The 25163-nt window shown below is 24.1% G+C and overlaps 1 protein-coding gene across 7 annotated transcripts; it reads right to left on the bottom strand.

Annotated features, from left to right (window-relative positions):
- Window positions 1–920: 920 nt before the first annotated feature.
- LOC130667386 (dynamin) lies at window positions 921–23312 on the bottom strand. Of its 7 annotated transcripts, XM_057468910.1 has the most exons (18): window positions 22784–23312; window positions 21895–21968; window positions 21363–21512; window positions 21070–21273; window positions 20804–20996; window positions 20489–20698; window positions 19841–20040; window positions 19613–19758; window positions 19363–19520; window positions 17136–17162; window positions 16364–16535; window positions 14766–15011; window positions 14278–14289; window positions 13764–13970; window positions 13027–13202; window positions 12064–12252; window positions 7312–7404; window positions 921–1810 (listed from the first exon to the last, which is right to left on the bottom strand). In XM_057468910.1, exons 1-18 carry the CDS (start codon window positions 22945–22947, stop codon window positions 1747–1749), a joined length of 2685 nt encoding a protein of 894 aa, XP_057324893.1. In that variant the 5' UTR covers window positions 22948–23312; the 3' UTR covers window positions 921–1746. The 7 variants fall into 7 exon arrangements, with proteins under 7 accessions (XP_057324893.1, XP_057324899.1, XP_057324894.1 ...); XM_057468916.1 differs by lacking the exon at window positions 7312–7404 and having other exon boundaries at window positions 925–1810; XM_057468911.1 differs by lacking the exon at window positions 14278–14289 and having other exon boundaries at window positions 926–1810.
- Between the last annotated feature and the right edge of the window lie 1851 nt (window positions 23313–25163).

The raw sequence follows: 25163 nt of genomic DNA, 5'->3' as shown, positions 1-25163 counted from the left end.
GTATCTTCTACCATAACCGAATTGCAGACACAAAAAACGAGTGCTCAAAGGTGGTAGTACTAAAATTTGGTATTTTAAAGGCAACATTGTTGTTTTTGGCTGCAATTCTGTCAGACCGTCAGCATCCTCATCTTTAAACATATCTCGTAGAATTTTCTGTTTACCAGTCTCCAATATTTTAAACAAATAACATGCCAGAAGATAGTGTCTGTGTAATTTCATATTAAGCCAATTTAATTTGCGACGATAAGGAATGATGTGATCGTCCCGCTTAATATTAAAGATTAATCTGACAGCATGATTAACCATTCTGCAACTTACTATCTAGCCTTTTAGATAGGTCTAAAAAGACGATAGAACAATAATTGGTGATTGGCACGATAGTGGCAGTAACCAATAGTTTACGACATGACAGGGAGATATTTCTCTTAAATTTCAGGCAATTCAACGTAGCATAGATTTTACGGGAGATCTGTGTGATATGGGCATTCCAAGAAAGATCATTTGACAGTTGTATTCCAAGATGCCTTGTATTATTTACATAGAGAATTATATTCATAATATGATTATTAAATAAAGGAAAAAAGAAAAAAACGAGTTTTAAACTTGAAAAATTTACTTCTTTATTTTCATGATTTAAATCAGTCTGGCTGGATATTGAATTAAAAAAATTAATTGTTTTTAAATACAAAAATTGTTGCGCTTTGTATCTACATCAGCTCGTAATAATTTATAAAAATTTACAAATTAAATTATTTTTTTTTTTTTTTTACTGTAAATTTAATATTATTATCGATTTATTGCGGCGTAAATTACTTAAGGCTTTAATAAATCGAAATAAGTTTAATAGAAAATATAATACAATTATTTATATAAATTGTACACTTATAATTTTTCTAACTTCGTTATTAGAAAAAAAAGAAAAAAAAAAGAAACATTCGTCGTTTAATTGAAAAATAAGCGTTATTACAATCGAGGTAATTGGGTTTGCTTTTAAATTGTTAAACTTAATTGTATTTTATTTTAAAAAATGGCTATAATACTGATCTTTTAAAATTTTAATTTTTAAATTTCTGATAGCCACAAAAATGCTTAGATAACTACAATAATTATTAATAAGTATACAAAGTATTTATTTACAATGATTGTCGACAATACTAAATAGTAAATTACTATCAAGTACATTTTTAATATTATTTAAATATCAACTATTCTATGTAACGTTAATTATTAAATTAATTATTATACCTTACTTAATATAATTTAAAAAATAATATTAATGATAATTTAAAAAATTGACAAACAGCCATAATATATTCGTGTATTTAACACAACTAATTAGTCATTTTCAGTTGATTATTCAAGTATCGCAAACCATAATACTTGTCTCATTAATCCTGCAGTGATGTTATTAAAAAAAATTGTTTATAATTGACGAAAAAAAAATATATATATAAAATTTTAATTTAAAAAAAAATCACTGAATTATTTATAATTACTTGCAGTCTTCATTATGTAACTCTCTTCGTTTATTATTTTTAATGTTTATATCACTAGTGGTTTAACATAATGTCTATTTTTAAATTTAAGTGAAAATAATAACTAGCTGCCGGAAAAAAAATTTTTCTTCTCAATTTAAAAAAAAATTTAAACTTAAATAATTTATTTATTTAATCGTATTCGTTGGTATTCTTGAAACAGCACTCGATGTTGACATTTAGGCAGGTAAATTATATATTCCTTAGTTCAATTAAGTCGGCCAGAGTATGGTCTATCAGGAATACGGGGAGGAATATTGGGTACAGGACGCCTATAACAATATATTTATATATATTATAAATAAATTAAATTATACACATAACAAAATATTTATAGAAATAAAGCTTTAAATTAATTTTTACTTAATTTTTTAAATAAAAAAAATATCAATTTTTAAATTGAAGAAAAAAAACAGAGATGCATTAAATTAAAAACAAAAATACTAAAGAATAAAGAAAAAAAAAGGGTATTTACTAGGGGTGCCCGGAAAAAATCGAAATTATTCATCAATTATTGTAATAAATTTTTTATTCTTTTTCTTAAGTCAAATAAGAGTTTTATGTTCGAAGTTCGAACTGAATATTCGAGTCCCACTTGAATATTTCGCAAACACAAATAATTCGAATTTTTGAAATTACCGAAAATTTGAATTATTTGGTTCAAATTTCTAATGGAATGAAAAAATAATTGATTCAAACGCTATTCGCACACCCCTAGTCTTTACTTAAAAACAAACGCAAGCATAAAAGCAATAAAAATAACAAATTCCATGCAAAAAAGGAAAACAGATAATTTAAATAAAAAAATTCATAAAAGGAAATTTAGGATGATCACTATAAATAGGTATGAATAAATATATAGAATGCAAATTCACATTTCTTTACTCTAACTCAAGTAGCACAGAGACAACTTTAAGATATCATGAAGGTCTTAAAAAAGATAAGACCAATTTTATTTTGTCTCAACGTCTTTTTTTTATATAAATAAGACGTATAGACGTTAGGCTTAGGAATCATAGAAAATTTGTGTTCTTATTGCCATCTTAAAAAGGTCATCTCAGTTCACAAGTCGTTCAGATGATTTACTTGGTAATTATTTATAATTTACTTTTTGCCGCCGTTAGTGTCGAGTCTTTTGAGCCGGTATTTTTTTTTGATGACATAAATTTCTGATTGATAGGTCAAAAAATATACTCGAAATTGCTATCTTATAGATGCCACAAAGCCAAGTGTGCTACTTGAGAAATGGTACTACATATACAAGTAGAAATGCGTACTTAAACATTCGTCATGATGATTCAATTATTATTTTTTTTTCTTTTTTTGTTATTTTTCATCTCTTATTTTACTTATATCTTCTATAACATATATTTTCTATATACACATTTATATTGCAATAAAAAGTATGGCAAGTCGTTTTACTTTTAAACAGTACAAGTTTAATAAGTACATAAAGTTATATGCGGGTTTATATTTTTTAATTCCAAGAGGATTCAATTAATTATTTAAATTTTTATTTTTATCTGTCATAAATATATATCTTTATATTCAATAAAATCAATAATTCTCAATTTTGTCTGTATTCTTCGTGTAATAAATTTTTAAATAATAATTATATAATTAAATTCACAAATATGAATTTTAATAAATTAAAATATATTTAGCAAAGACCAATAAGAATATTAAAGTAATTTAAATAACAATTTATAATAATTTTAATTGTAAAAGAAAACAAAAAGTAAAATGACTTGTCAAAAAACAGTGATGATAATTTCTCGTAATGAGAATATTCCGTAGCAAGGCATGACCTGATTTTGCAAAGTAATGCTAATATTTATTTCCATAATCCTACGTTTAATTGTTGTTAAATCTCGCTATTATTACATTTTATTTAATATCAACGTTATATAATACGCGTTTAAAAAAGGCGGTAATAGTTTTTTCAAATATTTTCATTCTGATAACATTTTATCCGTTGTATTCATCAACTCTATAATAATAAATCACTTGAAATTTCACGTACAATACAACCATTTATTTAAAATATTTTTTATCTTTTTTATTTCGCGTGTTTTTATAATCGATTTAATAAATGATGGATTACATTTAAATAACTTCCGCAGTGCATGGAATGTAAGGCTATCAAATGAAAGCGTTTATATCGCTTGAAATAGTTATTTTTTTTTGTTTTCATTGCCATAAATTACTAAGCGTGTTTCATTATCGATGAGTAAATACATTATTTTCAGAAAAAAACATTTTGAAATGTTTTTTAAAACTTAAAAAAAAAAAAAATCAAACGAGTAATTTTTTTTTAATTTATTCCTTTACATCAACAATCTATTTTTTCATCACTATAATATATATATACATACATGTTTATATATATATATATATATATATATATATATATACTCTTGAATTACTAATTTTTTATTCAACTGTTAATATTATCTTCTACAATATTTTTTTTAGATCTAGTCATTCAATTTTGGAAAATTTTATTAAATTCAAGATTTATATATACCATTATATAATATATATACAGATATATATTAGGGTGGTACATTTTATAGATAACAAGTCTTAATATCCAAGACAAAAAAATATAGTCAATAAAATCCTATAAACTTTATCTCTGATAAATCATTAATAATTGTCATGAATTTTTTTACGAAATTATTTCCAAAATATTTCATTTCGAGTAATTTTCCTGTAGTTTATTATGACAGAATGGAAAAACAAAGTTTAAAAAAAAAAACTTTATCCCCATATTTTGAGGTGTCACGGTAATTCAAAAAATTGTAAATCAGTGCCACTTACAGGAAAGTTTTAAAATAATTGATCAAAATCTTATAAAATATAGCTTAAAGCCACCCTCAGATAACGTTGACGATAAATTTTTAGAACTATTTTGAAAATAATGATGGAAATTTTTAATAATTTTTTTTTTTTTGATAAATACATGTACAAAAGTAATTAATAAATAAAATTATTTTCTTAATAATTAACAGCAATATCTCACTCATGTTTTTGGAATACCTTTAAGGATATACATTTAAAAAAAAAATTGATAGGATATTTTTAGTAGAAAATTGAATTTCCTATAAAACCATTTATATAAGATTTTTGTTAAATACGGATATTTTGTGAGATATTTTCAAAAAACTGCGGATTCATGTAAAAATAAAATTTGATTTTTTTGTGACGCGTTTTTTTTATTTATTATAAATTAAAAAAAAAATCCCCTATATTTTTATGCAACAAAGAAACTTTTTAGAGGGTACCTGAAAACAATTTAATTTTTACGATCACTTTAATACGTATAAATTTATATACCTACTATATAAATCTTGAATTTAATAGACCTACTAGACTTTAAACATATTTTAATAATTTTTTTTTCTTTTCTTATGTTAATTATGTTTACATAGTTATTCAAGCAAGTGATAAATTCAGTGCATTATATTTCAATGATAGCGAAGCTATTACAGTAATATATTAATTGGGTTTGCAGCCTCATAAAATTTCAACCGCATATTTTATATTTATTAATTTTTTTATTTTATTGTATGTAAAGTAGGCAAGTGTATGTATATCATAAAGTTTTATTATTTATTCAAACATTAAATTTATTAAATTCATATTCGATTAATTGACTTGTCAGTGTCACCATTTATAAAATTAAATTCAACAAAAAAAACTATAACGATAAAGTAATAGCTATATTTATTGAACATAGTTTTATTATTTTTTTACTGGAAGTTAAACTGAAATTTTTTATTTATTTATTATTACATATGAAATATGATCAAATAAATTAACGACAAGTCGAAAATAAATATCACAGCTTATTTTAGCTAAAAATTTATAGTGTTAAAAAAAAAATACTACTAAATTAAAAATATTATTGTAAATTAAAATAAAATAAATACTTTGATGTATTACTTGATATCATTTAAAAAAGATATGATTTAATTTGATAAATTAATCAATAAGTGTTTTTTTTAATCATAATTAATACTTTTATTATTGCTAATGTTTATCAGATAATAATGATACTAAATTTTTACATTTTTATTTATAAATAATTAATTAATTAAATTCAGTATAACCTCCTGTTCAATAAAGTAAAATGATTTTCGTTGTTAAATATTAACTAAAATAAAAAAAAAAATAAATAAAAAGTGCATTAGTATACACATAAAATTAGCTACTTGATATGCTTTTTTTATGCCCCATACTAAAAATTAGTACCTACAAATTACTTAGACATTTTTAATTATTATTATTTATAAAATAATATATCGTAATGTCAAAATTTAAAAACTAATATCAACGCACACTATTAGCTAGCAAACGTGGGACATGACAATGTAATCATAAATTTGCAACAACAATTATCGTTATAATTATAGCTTTGCAATGTAATTATTTATTTTATTAAATGTCTTTTTCTCCTATTCGATCTAATCAACTCAGGTATACCAGTGCATGGAATATATGGAATAGATGTACTAATTTTCACTGTACAATAACATTACAATAATTTATTTCTGATTAAAGTGAAACATTTCACTCATTTATTTTTTTTTCTCTTTTTTTTTTTTTTTTTTATTATTATCATTTTCCATCAGAAAATAAATTATATCTGTTTTTTTTTCTTTATAATATTCATTGATGCGTAATCGGAAATTTATGTACATTTAAATGGATTTAAAAAAAAAACATATTAGGCCCAGCAAAAAAAATTCTATATGAATTAATAAAATAATTAATTATTTAATGTTTAATTTTATTTAAAAATATTTTTAATGAAGTTTATTGATTTAATTTAACATTAACTATTCATATATATGTCCATATACAATTAGTTAAAATATATTTAAATATTTCAAATGCAACATTATTTTTATGTATTATATATTTTAATAACATTTTATTTTACTTTGTTTAAATAAACTATTGATGAATCAATGCCAATATTAATGCATCAATATGGGAATAAATTTGTGTATAAATAATAGAACATGATTGTAAAAAAAATAACGATTGATAAAAAAAAATATTATAAAATTCCGATTAACGCGTATAGTAGCTCTCAGTGTTTATCTCAACACTTTTTTCTAGTAATGTACTTGAACAATTTATATATTTATGTATATTATAGCATGAAAGTCTAACAGCATGACAGCTTTATTTTTTTTTTTTCTTTACAATAAATTTTTATTGTTTCTAATAATTTATACATCCTTTTAATCTGTGTTTTAATAACACTGTAATAAATGCTTATGGAATTATTTAACACAATTAGTGTAAATATTATTTAAAACACGATAATAATACTAAAGTTTATCTATCTGGTAGACTTTTCAGGACATTAACTAAATAAATAAATTTAAATAATTATGTTTTTGTGAAAATGTAATGCTATTTATAGTTGTAGTAACGAAATTAAAAAAGAAGCCTACTCCATTTATTAAATTTGTAGACATGCAAATAGAAATAGCAGTTATTTGCAAACTTGTTATATTTTCAAGAACAGAAAATTAAAAAAAATAAAAAATGAAATAAATAAATAAAAATAAAGTATTAGTGCATTCTCAATAGTCCCTCTGAATAGTCTACCGTAATACGTAAATGTAAATTAGAATTTGCAGAACATGTCTATTACGACAAGTGAAAATTTTAATTATGTTCATTTATATTTTTCGATTAAAATTTTAAATCATTTATTAATTATATTAAAAGCCATCGTATTGCGTTTATTTACTTGATCCTGAATGCATCCATCAGCTCGTTCACAGCGGCATTAGCAGCAGCTTGTGTCGCGGCTTGAGTCACTCTTTGTTGGATACCTCCTCGACTAAACACACCACGTATAAACTTTCAGCTATGCTCGTTTTTTTTTTTTATAATTTTTTATTTTATTTTAATAATATTTATATTGCTTTAAGAAATTTATTTTATAATAACTCGTAATCTTGAGTGTTTATTTTAATTTTTTTTTTTTTTTTATCACTATAAAGTCACCCAAAGTAATGCATCGTTTGTTTCTTTTTAGTGGAAAAATACATGGGGAATTTGGTTTTTTCTTTTTAAGGAAAAAGAACACGTGCCTCAGGACGATCCAAGTTTATTTTTCGATACAGTCGCGGTTTTTTTAAAAATCTCCTGAAATATTCAGATTAAAGGAAAAAATCGTAGGAACAATTTTGTAGGAAATTAAATTCTTGACAAAAAAGGTCATGTTCATTTTTTTTTATAAACGTGTATTTATGAAGATATTTTTAAAAAACTTTTTTAGATCTTATCAATTGAGCATTTTAAGGATTACGATTGTTAAGAATTACGTTTTTTTTTTAAATATAGACAACTTCGTAACTCGTAACATATCAATCATTATACTTGTTATAGTTTCTATGTACTTAGAAAAATGTTATCTTCAACATTCGTCATCCTTTAAACGCTAAATTCATAAGATCTAAAATAAGTTTTTTTAAAATATCTTTGTAAAAACACATTTTATAAAAAAAATGAATATGACCTTTTTTGTCAAGAATTTAATTTCCTACAAAATTGTTCCTATGAGTTTTTCCTTTAATCTGCATCTTTCATGAGAATTTAAAAAAAACGCGATTGTATCGAAAAATGAGCTGTGGTCATCCTGAGACACGTGTTCTTTTTACTTAAAAAAAAAAAAACAAATTCCCCAGGTATTTTTTCACTATAAAGAAGCTTTTTATAGGGCGTCTGAGAAAATTTAATTTTTAACGACCACCTTAATATATATGATATTAGTCGAATTTTGATTTAGATTGAGCAATACAACATTAAAAAAATTTAAGCCAATAAAATATTATAAATATACAGATTCTCTATAAGCTTAATGCAGGCACCGACATATGATTTTTCTTTTATTATAAATAAAAATATTTAATTCTTTGAAAATAAAAGAAAAATGTACTTTTTGTATTTAAAAAAAAAAAGTAGTAATCATAAATAATAAAATTTAAGCACTTTGTTTGATAAAAAAGCGTTAATAGTTATAAAGAAAATTCATGTTTTAAATCTGTCATGCTGTTAGTGAGTGAATTAACTTTTTTTTTATTTTAAATTATTTTTTAAGGTTTAGTATTGTGATACCATTTTTCGTCTACTTTATTTATCTTGTAATTATTAGGTTTAATCATTAGGTTAAAAAAAATTGTATGAAAAAGAAAAAAAGTACATATATATATATATATATATGAAACATATTATATTTCTAACAGGTCCTAATTTTAATTATTATTTTGTATCGCTGGACCTAATTTTTATCATAGGAACAAATACTTATAAACTCTGTTTATTGTACATATATTTTTGTACTTATTATTATTAAGTAAAATTCCATTATATATAATATAAATAACAATAATAATAATTATTATTATTAATTATTGTTTATGTCAAATAAAATTAAAAACGTAGCGAATAAATGGATGGTCGAATAAAACAAAAAAAATAGTAATAGGATATTAAAAAAAAAAATTTATTACAATTTTTTTTGAAATTTCAAAAACTTAATGTTGATTAGATAAATGCAACGGGTATACTGATTAGTAGAGAAAGGACTTGTGTTAGTGCGGAGACTTATTGTCGGCGCCTGCAATAGAAAGTGATGTTAGCACCAAAACCCAAAATGACCCGCGAAATGTTTTATTATTTTTATTGTTAAGGTAAAAGACCCTATACCCGTTCCGTACCATTAGTCGCTCACTTTAACTGTCAAATGCGTTTTTTATAATTTTTATAGAAAAAAATTATTATTGATCAATAATTATTTGTAAATCTAAATATATTAAAATATTATTGTTGTAAGAATTCAGGTCCATGATTATAATCAATAAATAAAAACCATCAGGTGATTTAGACCCAAACAAATGTTGATTATTTATTCGGTACCGTCACTTATTATCCGAAGACAAAATATCCGATAGATAAAATATCCCCGACAAAATATCTTATAATATAAATAGTACGGTATCCTTTTATTAGAAATGTTTAATATATTTGCACATAAAATTTAAGTGTGTGATATTAAAAATAGACCAACACGTATGCTTGAAATCGTACTGTGCCCTTTTTTCACAGATTTTGGGTGGGTATTATTTTGGAAATCAATCAACACTAAGGCGTTTAAAAAAAACAAGAATTTTTTTTTTTCTCGGAACCAGGCTCAATAGTTTCGTTTAGATGCCAAAATAGGCCCCTGATAATATGAGCCCTTAATATTAATATTAAAGTTGTCCGCATCGCACTTTTCTATTTCCTATAAGAATAACACAGGAAAAAATTTTTTTTTTCTTCTGATTTTTGAAACTAATGAACCGTAAATTATATTGTAATGTCCATCAAATATTTTTGTAGAGAATTGAACGCTCTAAAAAAAAGTCTCTTATCATTTTTTGATAAATCCATCTGTTCGAAAGTTATTGGAGCTGGAAGTGAAATCTACAGTAAATTTCGAGATCTTTTTACTTTTCTAGCAAAACTATCAGACTCATCAAAAAATGTCGTAGGACCTTTTTTGTAGACAATTTTATTCCCTACAAATTATTTTCAATAAAGTTCATTCAAATTCCGCATTGTTTTCTGGTTATTTTCATTTTAACGTTAAGTTTTCAAAATTGATTAGAAGACTATTATTTTTATGAGCTTGGCATTAAAATGAAAGTAACCAGAAAACAATGCGGAATTTGAATGAACTTTATTGAAAATAATTTGTAGGGAATAAAATTATCTACAAAAAAGGTCCTATGACATTTTTTGATGAGTCTGATAGTTTTGCTAGAAAAGTAAAAAGATCTCGAAATTTACTGTAGATTTCACTTCCAGCTCCAATAACTTTCGAACAGATGGATTTATCAAAAAATGATAAGAGACCTTTTTTATAGAGCGTTCAATTCTCTACAAAAATATTTGATGGACATTACAATGTAATTTACGGTTCATTAGTTTCAAAAATCAGAAGAAGAAAAATTTTTTTTCCTGTGTTATTCTTATGGGAAATAGAAAAGTGCGATGCGGACAATCTTAATATTAATATTAAGGGCTCATATTATCAGGGGCTTATTTTGGCATCTAAACGAAACTTTTGAGCCTGATTCCGAGAAAAAACAAAAATTCTTGTTTTTTTTTAAACGCCCTAATCAACACATATGCTTGGAATGATACAGTACCCGTTTATCGAAAACCATTAATTATTTTTTCACTTAAAATATATTTTTCTGAATAAGATTTATCGACAGGATATTTTGTTACTGATTTTTTGTCTCTTGAATATTTAGTTCGGGGATATTTTGTCTATCGGATAAAATGTCTGCGGATAATTTGTCGCGGATATTTTATCCGCGGATTACAAATCGTGCTATCATTTATTCATTTCCGCGACGTTTCGTTGAGTATCCCAACTTCCTCAGGCATCAATAAGACACAATTTACAATACAATAATATTAAAAAATAAATATATGAATAACTTAGTACATTACTCGTCAGTCAATCAAAATCTAAACATAGTTACCATGAACATTATTATCAACACTATGTATAAAACTATTGTATAAGACTAAATACACTATAAGTATATTGACACGTTGTTGCAACCTATAAACATCAATGCATAAATATATTAATGACAATGTGTTGATAATAATATTAATGGTAACTATTGCTTAGATTTTAATTGACTGACGAGTAATGTATTGAGTTATTCATATATTTATTTTTTAATATTATTGTATTGTAAATTGGGTCTTATAGATGCCTGAGGAAGTTGGGATACCCAACGAAACGTAGTGTAAATGAATAAATAATCAACATTTGTTTTGGTCTAGATCATCTGATGGTTTTTATTCATATTAAAATATGACGTATCAAATTATTTTATAATAGATTATAAATTCAAATTAAGTGACTGTTTTCAAAATCACGCATAGCCGGGCATTTTTTACTTTAACGTTCATTCGTTAGTTTAAATTTCGGTTACGTCAAATTTTTTAAAAATTGTTATAACTATATCTTATTAAATATGTTTTTTAAATTCATGAAATTTTATACTATGAAAGAATAAAGTAATATTATTTATAAATTATTTTGCAAATCAATAAACTTATCATGGTTGAATTGATACTGTCTTTGAGCGGCTATAATATATATCATTTAAAAAATTAATAATAATTAATTATCAACGTGATTCTTCAAACTAAAATTTTATTCTAATACTTAAAACTACAAAAAATAACTATAAAAATAAAAATATGGTTTTTCATTTTATTTAATCATTTATATTGAGTGATTTATTCTCACTCTAATGAAAAGTGAGCGAGTATAAGGGCTTTTACCTTATATGATAAAAAAGTTTTCAAAAAATCAAGCACAGTGCCGAAATCAAGGACATTTTTAATTATGCTTTCACGTGGGCAATTGTGATATAAAAAATAAATATATATATATATAAATTAAATTTTTCTGAATACTTACGATGGAATTAGTGGAGGTGGAAGCCCAGGTGTTCCACGTGATGGTGGTGGGCCACCAGGTCCAGGCCGGTTGGGAATAGCTGGAGCCGGTCGACCACCTGCTGGTACTGGTGGAGGTGCTCGTGAACTAGCTGGTGGTGGAGGTTGAGTTACACCCCGTCTAGGTCCTCCTGGTGATGGTGGTGATAATCTAAAACAGTAATAAATATATGTTAGTATTTCTGATTGATTACAGCCGGACCTCGTTATAAGATTAGTTCGGGGCTGTAGGGGAAAAAATTCTTAAAATTAAGGTTCCCCCACTATTGTGTTCAAGTGTTTGCGCCCAAGCCTCGCTATAAGACTATCGCCGTTTTGTATTTTATTTATGTATTTGGTTCAACTCTGCTCTATTATACAGTGAATCTATTTCATCTATAATTATAAATAACCAGAAGTTCGTCGTTCTTTTCTCTTAATTAATTACGTGAAACCACGAAATTTTAAGTATTCTTTATGAAAATAAATTACTTAATCTACAATCTATATTTATGTACATTTTATCTCTATTTTAGTCATACTGTTGGTTAGTCTTATAGCGAGGTTTCGGCGCAAAATTTTTATTGAGTTTTTGGTGGGGGAAGCGTTCCGAGCGAATTTTAACAAATTGAAGGAAAGAGTCTTATAATTCGTAGTCTTATAATGAAGTCCGACTGTAATTTATATTCTTGATTTACTGTTATTGGTGTTACAAAAAAAAAAAAAAAAAACTAAATATTTGTGAAAGATTTCTACTAATGGGCGTTTCAAAACAGGATTAAATAACGTGTGATCTTACCCATAACTGTTGCATTGACGTTTGATAGTATGTAGCAAAGACAAATAATAAACAGTATGGAGAAGACAGTGAATGATTTAATTTTATAATTGTATGTTGTTATGTAGAGTTTTATTTAATTTTATTTATTGTATGTTATTATTTTACCTTGGATTTTCACCCGATGCAAGCCAATCATTTTTCACTGGTGGTGGCACAGGTGTTGTTACTGTTGCCATTGATACATCTCCAATTATACGTAAAGCTTCTTTGCATGCATGATACATTCTCAACATTTCTTCTCGTTTCTGAGCTTCTTCTGGTGACTCTTCCATCATAGAAGACTAAAAATATATATATAAGATTTTTTTTTTATTAACAAAATTAATTTCCAGCGTAAATCATAAAAGTCACAAAGAATCTATAGGACTCAAACTACACAACATTTATACTTTAAATTTAACAAAGATGTTATTAAATAGTTTAATCGTTTATTTGAGAAAGCCCATAAGTCAAGAAGACAAAATTTTTCAGGAAACACAAAAAACATTATTTTGGAAAAGCTTGACATTAAAATAATAAATAAATAATTTAATACAATAATGTTAGCGTCTCTGAAAAAGATTTCAACAAGAAAAATTTAATTTTTTAACTGAAACTACTTAAAAAAATTATTTAAAGTTGATTGACTTATGGGGTTTCTCAACCAAACAGAAAAAAAAGTTATAAAATCATTGTTTTTTTAAATGTTTCCACTCAAATCATTTATTACACTGATAAAATGAAGTGTTAAATATGTATTTGAACTCTGAGACTCCGAAATTACAAAAAATTATAATTAATTTAAACATTTTAATCAGTCATATAACAGTCAACAATAAAACAACATTTGAAATTAAATTTACCTGATCACCACTGGCATATAGATGAGCTAATAATTCTCCATTTATAAAATCCTTGGCGTTATTGATTATTAAATGCATTATTGTTTTTGGAACAAGATCACGAGTAGTTTTTGTAACTATTTTCATGTATGAGTCGACCAAGTTTCTTATCGTTTCAACTTGACGTTCCAATTGAGGATCCATTGAAGATTGACCTTCACTACCACCCTTTGAATAATAATATTTAATCATTAAAATAAATTCATATTTATAATAAACTAACATAATATAAATTAGTAAATAAAAAAAAAATATACATGTGTTGTGTGTTTAAAGTTATGTAGTTAAGCACTAATTTCTATGTATAATATATATATGTATATATATTTTAGTGCTAGCCGAGTACATAAGAAAAAAAATAATTTCTCTCCTTTTCTTAAAGCGTTGTGTCAATAAACATTAATTTTATCGCATGTGTATTAGTGTTTTCTTTTAATTGGTGAGGTCACTGGCAACTTGATCAAATTTTACAAACCTCATATCCTTCCTTTAGGTGTTTAAAGTTTTTAAATAAAACAAATGTTAATTTTAATAATAAAATAAATAATAAAGCTTGGAATTAATTCACTCGTTTTTAAATGAAAAATGAATACATGCATCTTTTAAAATAATGAAAATCACAATCTATTACTTATTTTCTTTTCTTAAAATTCTATTTATAAAAAAATAAAAATGGGGTTCAATTATTAGATATTGAGTATTGGTAAATTAATTTTTCAAAGAAAAAATCATTATCACACGGTTATTTTTCAAAATAAGTTGTTCAATTCACATACGCTTTAATTACGACTCACCAAAATTTTTTTATCCTAAAATAATATGAATAATACAGAATTTAATTTAAAAATGAATAACAATTTGATAAAAAATAAGAAAAAAAAATGTTTCTTCTTAGTTAATAAAGTACCTGTATAAATCGATAGAACAAATGAAAGTAATTATAGAATAGTAAGTTATAATTACCTCGCCATCGCCATTAGCCTGTTCAGTTGATTTCTCAGGATAGACACCAGCCCGTAAAAAGGATGCTTTCCAAGAATCAACATCGTCTTGAGTTTCACAACTAAGCTCAAGTTGTTTATAATCTTTGTAAACATTGCGACCTTCGGGGTTAAATAGCGCGAATAAATGACGTCGTGACATAAATCCTTGTTCAAGATCACGAAGTTTTAATCCATCCAATGGCAACATGTATTTTTTTTCACGTTCCTAAAAATTTATATAAATTTAATTTAAACGTACATTGTTAAAATTTTCTTTAAATTTAGAGCGAATTGCTTCAAGTTTTTAACAAGTTCAAATTAGTTAGAAATATAAAATATGAATATGATTATAATTTAACATATTTATATACTTCATTTTTACATTACTTCGAATTTCAAGTCATAAATGTCATAAAAATAAAAACCACAATGTAATTTAGTTTACTTTGTTTCAATAATTATTTTTTTTTCGTCCAGAAGTCAATTAATTTTAACAAAAATTCATTTTAAAGATGATAGTAATTCGGGACTTAATTCTAACTGAATTTTATTTTTTTTTCTTATATAATTAGTTTTTGAATCATTAAAAACTAATGAAGGTTTTAAAAAAAAAATTTTAAACTGTACTTAAAAAATTTTTCGTATTAAAATCCAACTCAATATCTTGATTAGTTAAATAGAACATTTATTTTTAAATAAGCGTTGAATTTTTATTAAAGATATGCTTCACTTTTTTTTGAGATGTGAACAAATTGATATTCATGTAAAATTAATAAATTTTATCAAATTTTCATGGCAATTATGTTTGAAAATCGGTACGATTTTTAACAGTTGAATATTTTTCAATAACAAACAATATAAAACGAGCAACCTGCAGTCACTATGTGACTGCCCAAATATCACTACTGAATTTATAAATACTCAGAAAAAAATAATTTTTTGCCGCAACAAAATTTTAATTTGCACCAAGAAATATTATGCATTGTCAATTAAATACAAAAATTGTCTTGGAGCGAGAAAAGATTTTTTTGGTCAAGAAATAATTTCTTGGACCAAGTAATTATTTCTAGTTCTAAATAAATTTTTGTTTTCAATTCACAATGCAAAAAAATTTCTTGGGTTAAGTAAAAATTTTCTTTAGGCGAGTAAAGATTTTTTGTGTCAATGAATCCTTTTTTTTTCTATGCACACTTTTGGCTTTGAGAAACTTCCTAAAACCAAAAGGGAGCATAAAAATCTGTCACTTTAAATAAGTAACGCGATATAAATAATATATTCAGTGACATTCAGTCATATTTAGAGACAGAATAATTAAAGTATTAATTTATTTAAAGAAAATAAATACGATCGTCTTTTTTCTCGCGTAATTTAAATGTAATTCGAATGATATAGATAAATCTATTTATCTCAATACTTGGCAATTAAAAAGAGTTTAAAGTATGACAAAGCACAAATTCAAGTCAAGTCCTATCTAATGATATCAATTTCAATAACATTAACTAATTCTATCATACAGATATGGCGGGAATAAAATTTCCCTTATTCTCTTAATAATGTAGATTAACAAAATTTAATTACCTCTTCATCTTTGAACCAAGAAATACTTTCAGATGTCAAAACAAACCAGTAATCTCTTGAACCACCTTTCATAATACCTAAATTATGAATACACATGTATCCTTTACGAATAACTTGATTGCCAAGTGTATGACGTCCAGCTTTAACAGCATTTTCAGAAGATTGTTGTGCGCTAAAACATATCAAATATATTTTTATTATTTTATTAAACTTTAATTTTAAAAAAATAATTATTTATATAATAATAATAAAAATTAAAAAAAGTAATAATAATATAAATTATTTTTTAGCATTAAAATTATTTATTTTACAATACTGTTTCTTTTTTTTTTTTTTATATTTTTTTTTCTTTAATGATCAGCAAATTCATAAATTTTAATGCATAAAAATAATTTCTATGCAAAAGAAAAAAAAAAAATAAATAAATAAAAAAATAAAGCAAATAAATATTTAAATCAATTAGTTACTAGATCCAACTAAATAAATTTAACGATAACAATTTCAATGATTTTTTGTTGTTCATGTTGGTATGAATTTGCTTTAATGATATTATTAATCAATACAAATTTTAAAAATAAGCTTCAACTATTCATGAAAATATGTATGATTATGAAATTAAAAAATAATAAAAAAAAAAAAAAAAAAAAAAAAAAACATGAAAATATAAGAGTAGAAGTAAAAATTAAATTATTAGTAAAGATTAGAAAATAAAAAAAAATAATAATTAAAAATAAATATTATTTCCTTGCGATTGATGTTGATGTTTTCTTACCTTGAATTATAAATACTGGCGGCCGCGCTGCCAATATAATTAAATAATTGTTTTTATTTATGACGATTTTAACGCATAGCGAAATATGAAAAATATATAAAATTTAGATAGATAAATAAAAAAATAATGAATTATTTTTGACAGCAAAGAAATGCAAATTAAAAATAAAAATAATAATAATAATTTTCAAACATGAAAATTAAAAAAAAATCTAAATAAAAATTATAACTAATTTCAAGAGCTTTTAAAATTAAAATTAATAATAACAAATCATTATGACTTATTACAAATTTATGCATGTGTATAGTATAAATATGAGAAAGTGATTATTTTGATTCTAGTGCAAGTGCTTCATTTATCATAATGCAATGGTGTTAATTTTTCTTTTTGTCAATTTTAATTATTCTTTTTTTTTATTCATTATCAATCAATATCAAATTAAAGCAATTATTAAACTATGTAACAAACAAAGCGCTGAATAATAAAAATAATAATTAATATTCAATACATTTAATTATGATTACCACTAAATAAAAAAAAAAATTAATCCACTCGTTATGTATCGATTATTTACGAGTTATGGATAGTATAATATTATGGATGCAGTAGAATAGTATTGAATATCAAGCGTGAAAAAATAACATTTAGTCAAATGTTTTACATCAAACATATCTACTTGAATTGAAAACAATAAAACACAAACAAAAGATAATTTTAATAAATAAATAATAATTTAATAATTCACGTAAAGTAAAAGCCTCTATACCTGCTCAGTAACATTAGTCGCTCACTTTAACTATTCAATGCGTTTTTTATAATTTTTATAGAAAAAAATTACTATTGATAAACAATTATTTGAGAATCTAAATATATTAAAATATAATGTATCAAATTATTTTATAATAGATTATAAATTTAAATTAAGTGACTGTTTTCCAAATCGCGCTCAGCCGGGCATTTTTTTGGGTCCATAAGAGAGATCCGAACGAGAATGTAGCCAACGCAACAAATGCAAGCAAATTTGAAAGCAAAATTGGTCAATAACAAAATATGTACGTTCAATAGCTCATATATTACATCGAAATGAAAAATTTTAATTGTATAACACACATACTGTAAGTGAAATGTTATATTTCAAAATTCACTTCAAAAGTTGACTAGAAAAAATTTTTCGTCAAGTTTTAGGCAAAGTTTTACATCAATTTATTGTTAATTTGACTTGAAAAATTGTAGAGTATTTTTTTACCCTCAAATTGTAGACATATTCATGTATAAATTTGTTTACCTTCGGAAATAGTAAGAATGAACATGACCGACTACTTTTTTTTCAGTAAAAAGTTACCTCTAAATTGAGCAAAAATTAACCGTAAATTTTTCTTTCCAACTTTTGCTGTCAAATTGTCTGCAAATTTCAGGAAATTTCAATGTCAAATTACTTTTAATTTCAAGCCAAAGTGGCTATTAGGGTAGATACTTTTAAAGAGTTTGTCAGCCATTCTATTTGTTTTTTTCATCTTTTCAACTGGATTTTTGTTCAAATATACTATTTAACTCTTACAGTATGAGTTATCAATTAAAATTTATTATTTCGATGTAATATGTAAGCTATTGAAGGTACATATTTTGTTATTGACCAATTTTGCTTTTAAATTTGCTTGCATTTGTTGCGTTGGTTACATTTTCGTTCGGATCTCTTATAAACCCATTTTTTACTGTAACGTTCATTCGTTAGATTAAATTTAGGTTACGTCAAATTTTTTAAAAATTGTTATAACTATATCTTATTAAATGTATTTTTAAAATTTATGAAAATTTATATTATGAAAGAATAAAGTAGTATAATTTATAAATTATTTGTCCAAATCAATAAACTTATCATGGTTTAATTGATATTATCTTTGAGCGACTATAGGGCCAAGTGCTGATCGAGTAATGGTGCATGACAACTTTTAGTGAGCGACTATGGGTACATTCAAGGACCTTATTTAAAAAATTAATGATAATTAATTATTAACATTATTCTTCAAACTTAAATTTTATTCTAATTTATATTGAGTGATTTAATCTCACTCCAATGAAAAGTGAGCGGGTATAGGAGCTTTTACCTTATCAATAAAAAATAAAAAAGCGGCGATAATTAAATAAACATTCTATGCCTAAGCTATAGAATTATTGAACAGTGAAAATAATAATAAAAACAATAATAATAATAACAATTTTTTCTTACTTGGCAAAACCGATGAAATCTTCATGATTAGTATTCATGTAAGCCAACTCGCAATCAACAAGAAGAATAAGTTGCTCTTTACAAAGCTGCTCTCGTTGTCTAACATAAGTTGTAATTATTCGCTCAGTTTCTTCTCTTAATCTAGGATAACGTGACATCTACAAATTGTTTTAATATCAATTAAACTTTTAATATATTTATCTTATGTTAATTGATTTATATTATTTATTTATTCACAATATAAACTTACCCTATCTGTACAAATGCGCACAACATTACTAAGTTCTTGCACGACTAGGTCAACACACTTTAAACTTGGCTCTTTTAACCTATTTATTTGTTTCTTTACAATTGCTTCGAAAGCCATATCAGGAGTGAAAAGTCCCACTCTAATACCTAAAATAATATTGAATTTTTTTTTTTTTAATTTATAAAACTAGTGAATTTTTTTATTTTTTAAATTATTGATTTAAATTACCATGAATGTTTCTGATTGCAAATGCAATCTCTCTACGCAGTTCTTTTTCATCGAATTCCATTTTAACAATTTCAAAAGGAAATCTTTCATGAAATAATCGATTTATTTTAGCACCACCACTCAATTCCATTGTATTTATTTGAGCGGATCCAGAACCTTCAATAGTTCTCTCAAAATCTGATTGCAGTTGTTGAATCATCCTTGGAAAAAAATTATTATAATTGGTAAATATTTATGTTCAAATTATGTTTAATATTTTAAGCTAAGAGCCTTGGTATCATTAAAATTTATTGTGTTTTTTTTTTTTTTTTAAAGGAATACAAAAGCAGTATTTGTTATCAAAGAAAAATAAAATGACACACGAAATAATAATAATTTAATAAATTAATATAAATCATGCAATAAAGTAAAACAATAAAAATTATAAAAATAAAAATCGTCAAACAAAAATTCAAACGCGGAAAATTAAATACCTACATAAACATTTGTATAGATCTGAAAAAATACAAAATAATTGATTCCAGTAGATGCCAAGACTCTAGTATAATTTCAGACTACGTTAATTTATAATTATTATGTTAATACAGACAATATAAAATATACTATTAGTGTTAAATAATAAAATTAACATAACATTAATCAACTTACTGTAACATAGCTTTTGTTTTAATAGCAGGATCATCGGGCCTAAAATGTTTATATTGTTCAACATCTTTCTCCAATGCCAACTGTTGCTTTTGTAATCTATCACGTAATGCAGGTAAAGTATCTCGAATATGATTAGTCAATTGTTGATTAAGGACACGTTGTAAATATGGTGTTCCCAATCTGTCTGCCAAATGTCGATAGGACGGGTGACTAAAATTATGATTAAAAATATTATATAAATACATGAATATCAAAAAAATTTTAAATATTTAATTTTAAATTCAGTTGAGGAAAAAAAAAAAGTTAATTAAATACCTAAGGAAAAATTTCCTTTCAGCTGCCAATGCATTTTTAATATCTTTTCTTCCATCAATATCTTTCTGACTTCGATTAACAACACCAATGTATCCTCGTCGTAACGGTAATAATTTATTTTCCAAAATATCTCGTGCATCTGTACCTTCGTCCATAAGATCCAGCTTAGTAATAACACCAATTGTTCTAACACCTGTTATAAGTATATATATTTAAAAATTGTTTATATAAAATATATAAAAATTAAATGATAAAAATATAATTACCTTGAATATCAACTTCTTTGGCAAGCTTTAAAGCATCACTGTTAGCTAAATCAGTATTTGCTGGTGTAACTGCTAATATAAGACAATTTTCTTTTTTTATAAATTGAAATATCATTCCTTTAATTTGATTTTCAATATCAGCTGGTTGATCACCAATTGGCACTTTTGTAAGACCCGGTAAATCAATCAAAGTCAAATTCAATACTGTAAAGTAATTAGTTGTTATTAAATAATCATTTATTAATTAAATAAAAATTCGCAAAAAAAAAAAAAAATTAACAAAACAAATATACCATTGGGTGAATATACTCTCAAGTTAATTGGTACATTTGATATTCCTTTATTACTTCCTGTAACTCGATCAGTTTCTGCTTCAATTTCTTTACGAACTTCATCAAAATCCACAAATTTTTTGCCTTTGCAGTGTAAAAATTCGGCATATTCTATAATAATAATAAATTATATGTATGAGAAATTAATTGACATAAAAAAATATTAAATTTTTTCTTTTATTTCATGACATTAGGTTCGTTAGTCTTAAAACATATTTATGAATTATATTATCAAATGTTTGAAACATCCAGGATGTAAGATAATTAATGAATGATAATCAAAGAGGAAGTTTCATTGACAATCTTAATCAAATAAAAATAAATTCATTGATTTAAAGTTTATTCCAAGTTTCTTTAGTCGTAGATAGATAAGTAAATAAAAATAATAGTAGTAATAATAACAACAATAATAATAATAATTAATTGCATCAAGTACTCGTTTAATGATCACTATTAAAAAAATTTATTTTATGATATCATATAACTGACTCACCAGTAGTGCTGTTGATGAGTTGTAAAATGAGTGGTCTTCTTGTTACAATGCCTGATCCTCGTGGCAGGAAGTCTCTATACGTAATAATTTCTTATTAATAAATATAATTCAAAAAATCAAAAATAAAAAGTAAGAATTTTTATGATACTGAAGTTAGCCGACGTCCAATAATTTTTGAATTTTTTTTTAGACAAATTATTTTTAAAAAAATATTTAAAAAAATTGCACCTACAGTTTATTAAATTTTCTACATGTGCATATTTTTATATTTATTTTTTTTTTTAAATTAAGTCGTTGAAATAAAAATTCAAAAATTTAAAACTGTCTGCTAACTTCAGTATCCGGAAATTTTGTTATGAAAATAAAAATATTTTTGAAATTATAGATTTATATGAAATGAAAAATAGTAAATATTATTAATTTATGTAGAATTAAAAACATATTGAATAGGAAATAAAACGATTGACAGGCCACCACGAGTGGGCGCCTTGACGTCATGAAACTTTGGCCGATATTGCCGATAGAGATATGAGTACTCCGTAATAATGCATTTACCATTAGTCGAGTTTAATTAAAAAAATCTATATTAAATGTCACAGATACCGAATTATTAAAATATAGATACGTATTGATGACTTTTAATTATAACCAATAGTTATATTATAATTAAATTATAAAATAAAAATTTAATTACGACGTAACTCTAATCGCCACGCCTTGTATTAAATATAAAGATCTGATAGTTTAATGAGAAAGAGAAAGAAATAAAAAAAAAAGAACAAGATTTTTAATCAATAGAAATGCCCTCCATACCTACATAAATTTAATAGATACATAGATAACAATGATAACAGTTAAATTATTGATAAAATATAAATACATGACTTACTTTCCAACAAAATTTTCCAGTACTGAACTCTTTCCCGCACTTTGACCACCGACAACCGCAATTTGGGGAAGATCCAATTGCATAGATACTCCAAGTTGAGTAAAAGCATCTTGGAGCTTATTAACAATTGGAATCAATTGTTCCATACCCATGTTACCAGCCATTTTAATTTATTTATATGTATATCGTCAGCGTGGAGAAGACGTATCACCGCGGCTTACGCCGTTAATTATTTCCGTCCTGATGACACTCTTCTCGTGGACGACAATCGGGCTTGTCCACTTCCACTTGTAATTACAGATTTTACTGCCACCACCTCTTCATAAAACGACTAAACTAAAACTCTCTTCCTATTCGTTCGCTATCTTGTATATTAGCAAAATGGCCGAATATATATATATACATATATATATTTATTTTTCCCTCGTTCATATCAATAAAATTGTTATTATTTTTTTTAACCACATTTTTGTTTTGTTTTAATTATTAATAATTTTAATAATAGTATTAGAGCACTTATTTATTATGACTATAAAGTTAGCAGACAGCTCACAAATAAAATATTTGACCAAGCATATCTTGGTTATATGTCATATTATTGTAAATTTAAAAATGGAAAATGGCGCGTAATTTGAAAACGTCAATATCCATGAAAAAAACTTTTTTTTTTTTAGTACAGTTGTCCAGCAATTTAAAAAATAAAAATTTACGAAGGTCTTACGACTTTAAATTTAGATAAAATTCGATGAAATTAACACATTATGATTAGCTAGTTACAATCTAAAGGCCCATTTTACAATTTTTTAAATTTTTGGCTTAAAATCTTTAGAACGTTATAACTTATGAAATAATTATCCAATCTGATACAAAAAAACTCAAATTGTTTATTTTTAAATTCTCTAAAGGTCCATTTTTTTTTTTTTTGTTGTTTTCATTTTTTATTTATTGTTATTAATAAAAATAAATTTTAAAACATTCCAAAACGAACATATCAAACTCAAAATAAATAAAATTCACAAAATAAAAAATAGGGCATTTATATTTTTGAAAAATTTAAATGTCCATTTTTTTTTTTTTTCACTTTTAAGCTTTGTTCACTAATTAGCAACCAAAATAAATTTAAAAGAAAGTAAAAATAAGCATATTAATTTGAAAATTGATCCGAATTATAAAATTAAAAAAAAAACTTTTGTAACTTTAAAAAATCTAAGTATCCATTTTTTTTTTTTTATTCCTCAGTTTTATTTTCTAAATAATAAAAAAAAAAACAAATTCCAAAAAAATTTGAAAATAGAATATCTCGGTCAAAATTAATAAAATTTATAAAATAAAAAACTGAATATTTAGAATTGACAAAAAACTAAAGATCCATTTTTTTTTTTAAATTCCAAATTCATTTTTAAGTTGGTAAAAAAAAAAAATTGATTTTACTAAAGAAAAAGAATCTAGACTTTTATGTCTTTAAGAGGTCCCGAGACTAATTTTAATTTTTTTTTATTTTAAAATTTATTTTTCAAACGTTTAAAAAAAAATATCTGAAAGTAGAAAAAAAAGTAAGTAAGAAGACAAGATAGAATTAGTTATGGTATATGAATCGAAAAGAGAGTAATTTATTTTAAAAAAATGAAAATTTAGGTAAAAGTCTAGATTCTTTTTCTTTAGTAAAATCAATTTTTTCTTTTTACCAACTTAAAAATGAATTTGGAATTTAAAAAAAAAAAATGGATCTTTAGTTTTTTGTCAATTCTAAATATTCAGTTTTTTATTTTATAAATTTTATCAATTTTGACCGAGATATTCTATTTTCAAATTTTTTTGGAATTTGTTTTTTTTTTTTATTATTTAGAAAATAAAACTGAGGAATAAAAAAAAAAAAATGGATACTTAGATTTTTTAAAGTTACAAAAGTTATTTTTTTAATTTTATAATTCGGATCAATTTTCAAATTAATATGCTTATTTTTACTTTCTTTTAAATTTATTTTGGTTGCTAATTAGTGAACAAAGCTTAAAAGTGAAAAAAAAAAAAAAATGGACATTTAAATTTTTCAAAAATATAAATGCCCTATTTTTTATTTTGTGAATTTTATTTATTTTGAGTTTGATATGTTCGTTTTGGAATGTTTTAAAATTTATTTTTATTAATAACAATAAATAAAAAATGAAAACAACAAAAAAAAAAAAATGGACCTTTAGAGAATTTAAAAATAAACAATTTGAGTTTTTTTTGTATCAGATTGGATGATTATTTCATAAGTTATAACGTTCTAAAGATTCTAAGCCAAAAATTTAAAAAATTGTAAAATGGGCTTTTAGATTGTAACTAGCTAATCATAATGTGTTAATTTCATCGAATTTTATCTAAATTTAAAGTCGTAAGA

The sequence above is a fragment of the Microplitis mediator genome, chromosome 5 (genome assembly GCF_029852145.1).
Source record: "Microplitis mediator isolate UGA2020A chromosome 5, iyMicMedi2.1, whole genome shotgun sequence".
In the NCBI taxonomy this organism is placed as follows: Eukaryota; Metazoa; Arthropoda; class Insecta; order Hymenoptera; family Braconidae; genus Microplitis; species Microplitis mediator.
This window is presented reverse-complemented; position numbering and strand designations above follow the sequence as displayed.

Excerpts from the sequence above, each read along its gene's own strand:
- LOC130667386 (XM_057468910.1), bottom strand. The coding sequence starts at position 22,947 with ATGGCTGGTAACATGGGTATGGAACAATTGATTCCAATTGTTAATAAG. Across the intron at positions 21,513-21,894 it reads ACTCATCAACAGCACTACTG|AATATGCCGAATTTTTACAC; the intron begins GTGAGTCAGTTA and ends TTATTATTATAG. Across the intron at positions 12,253-13,026 it reads GCATCGGGTGAAAATCCAAG|ATTATCACCACCATCACCAG; the intron begins GTAAAATAATAA and ends TTACTGTTTTAG.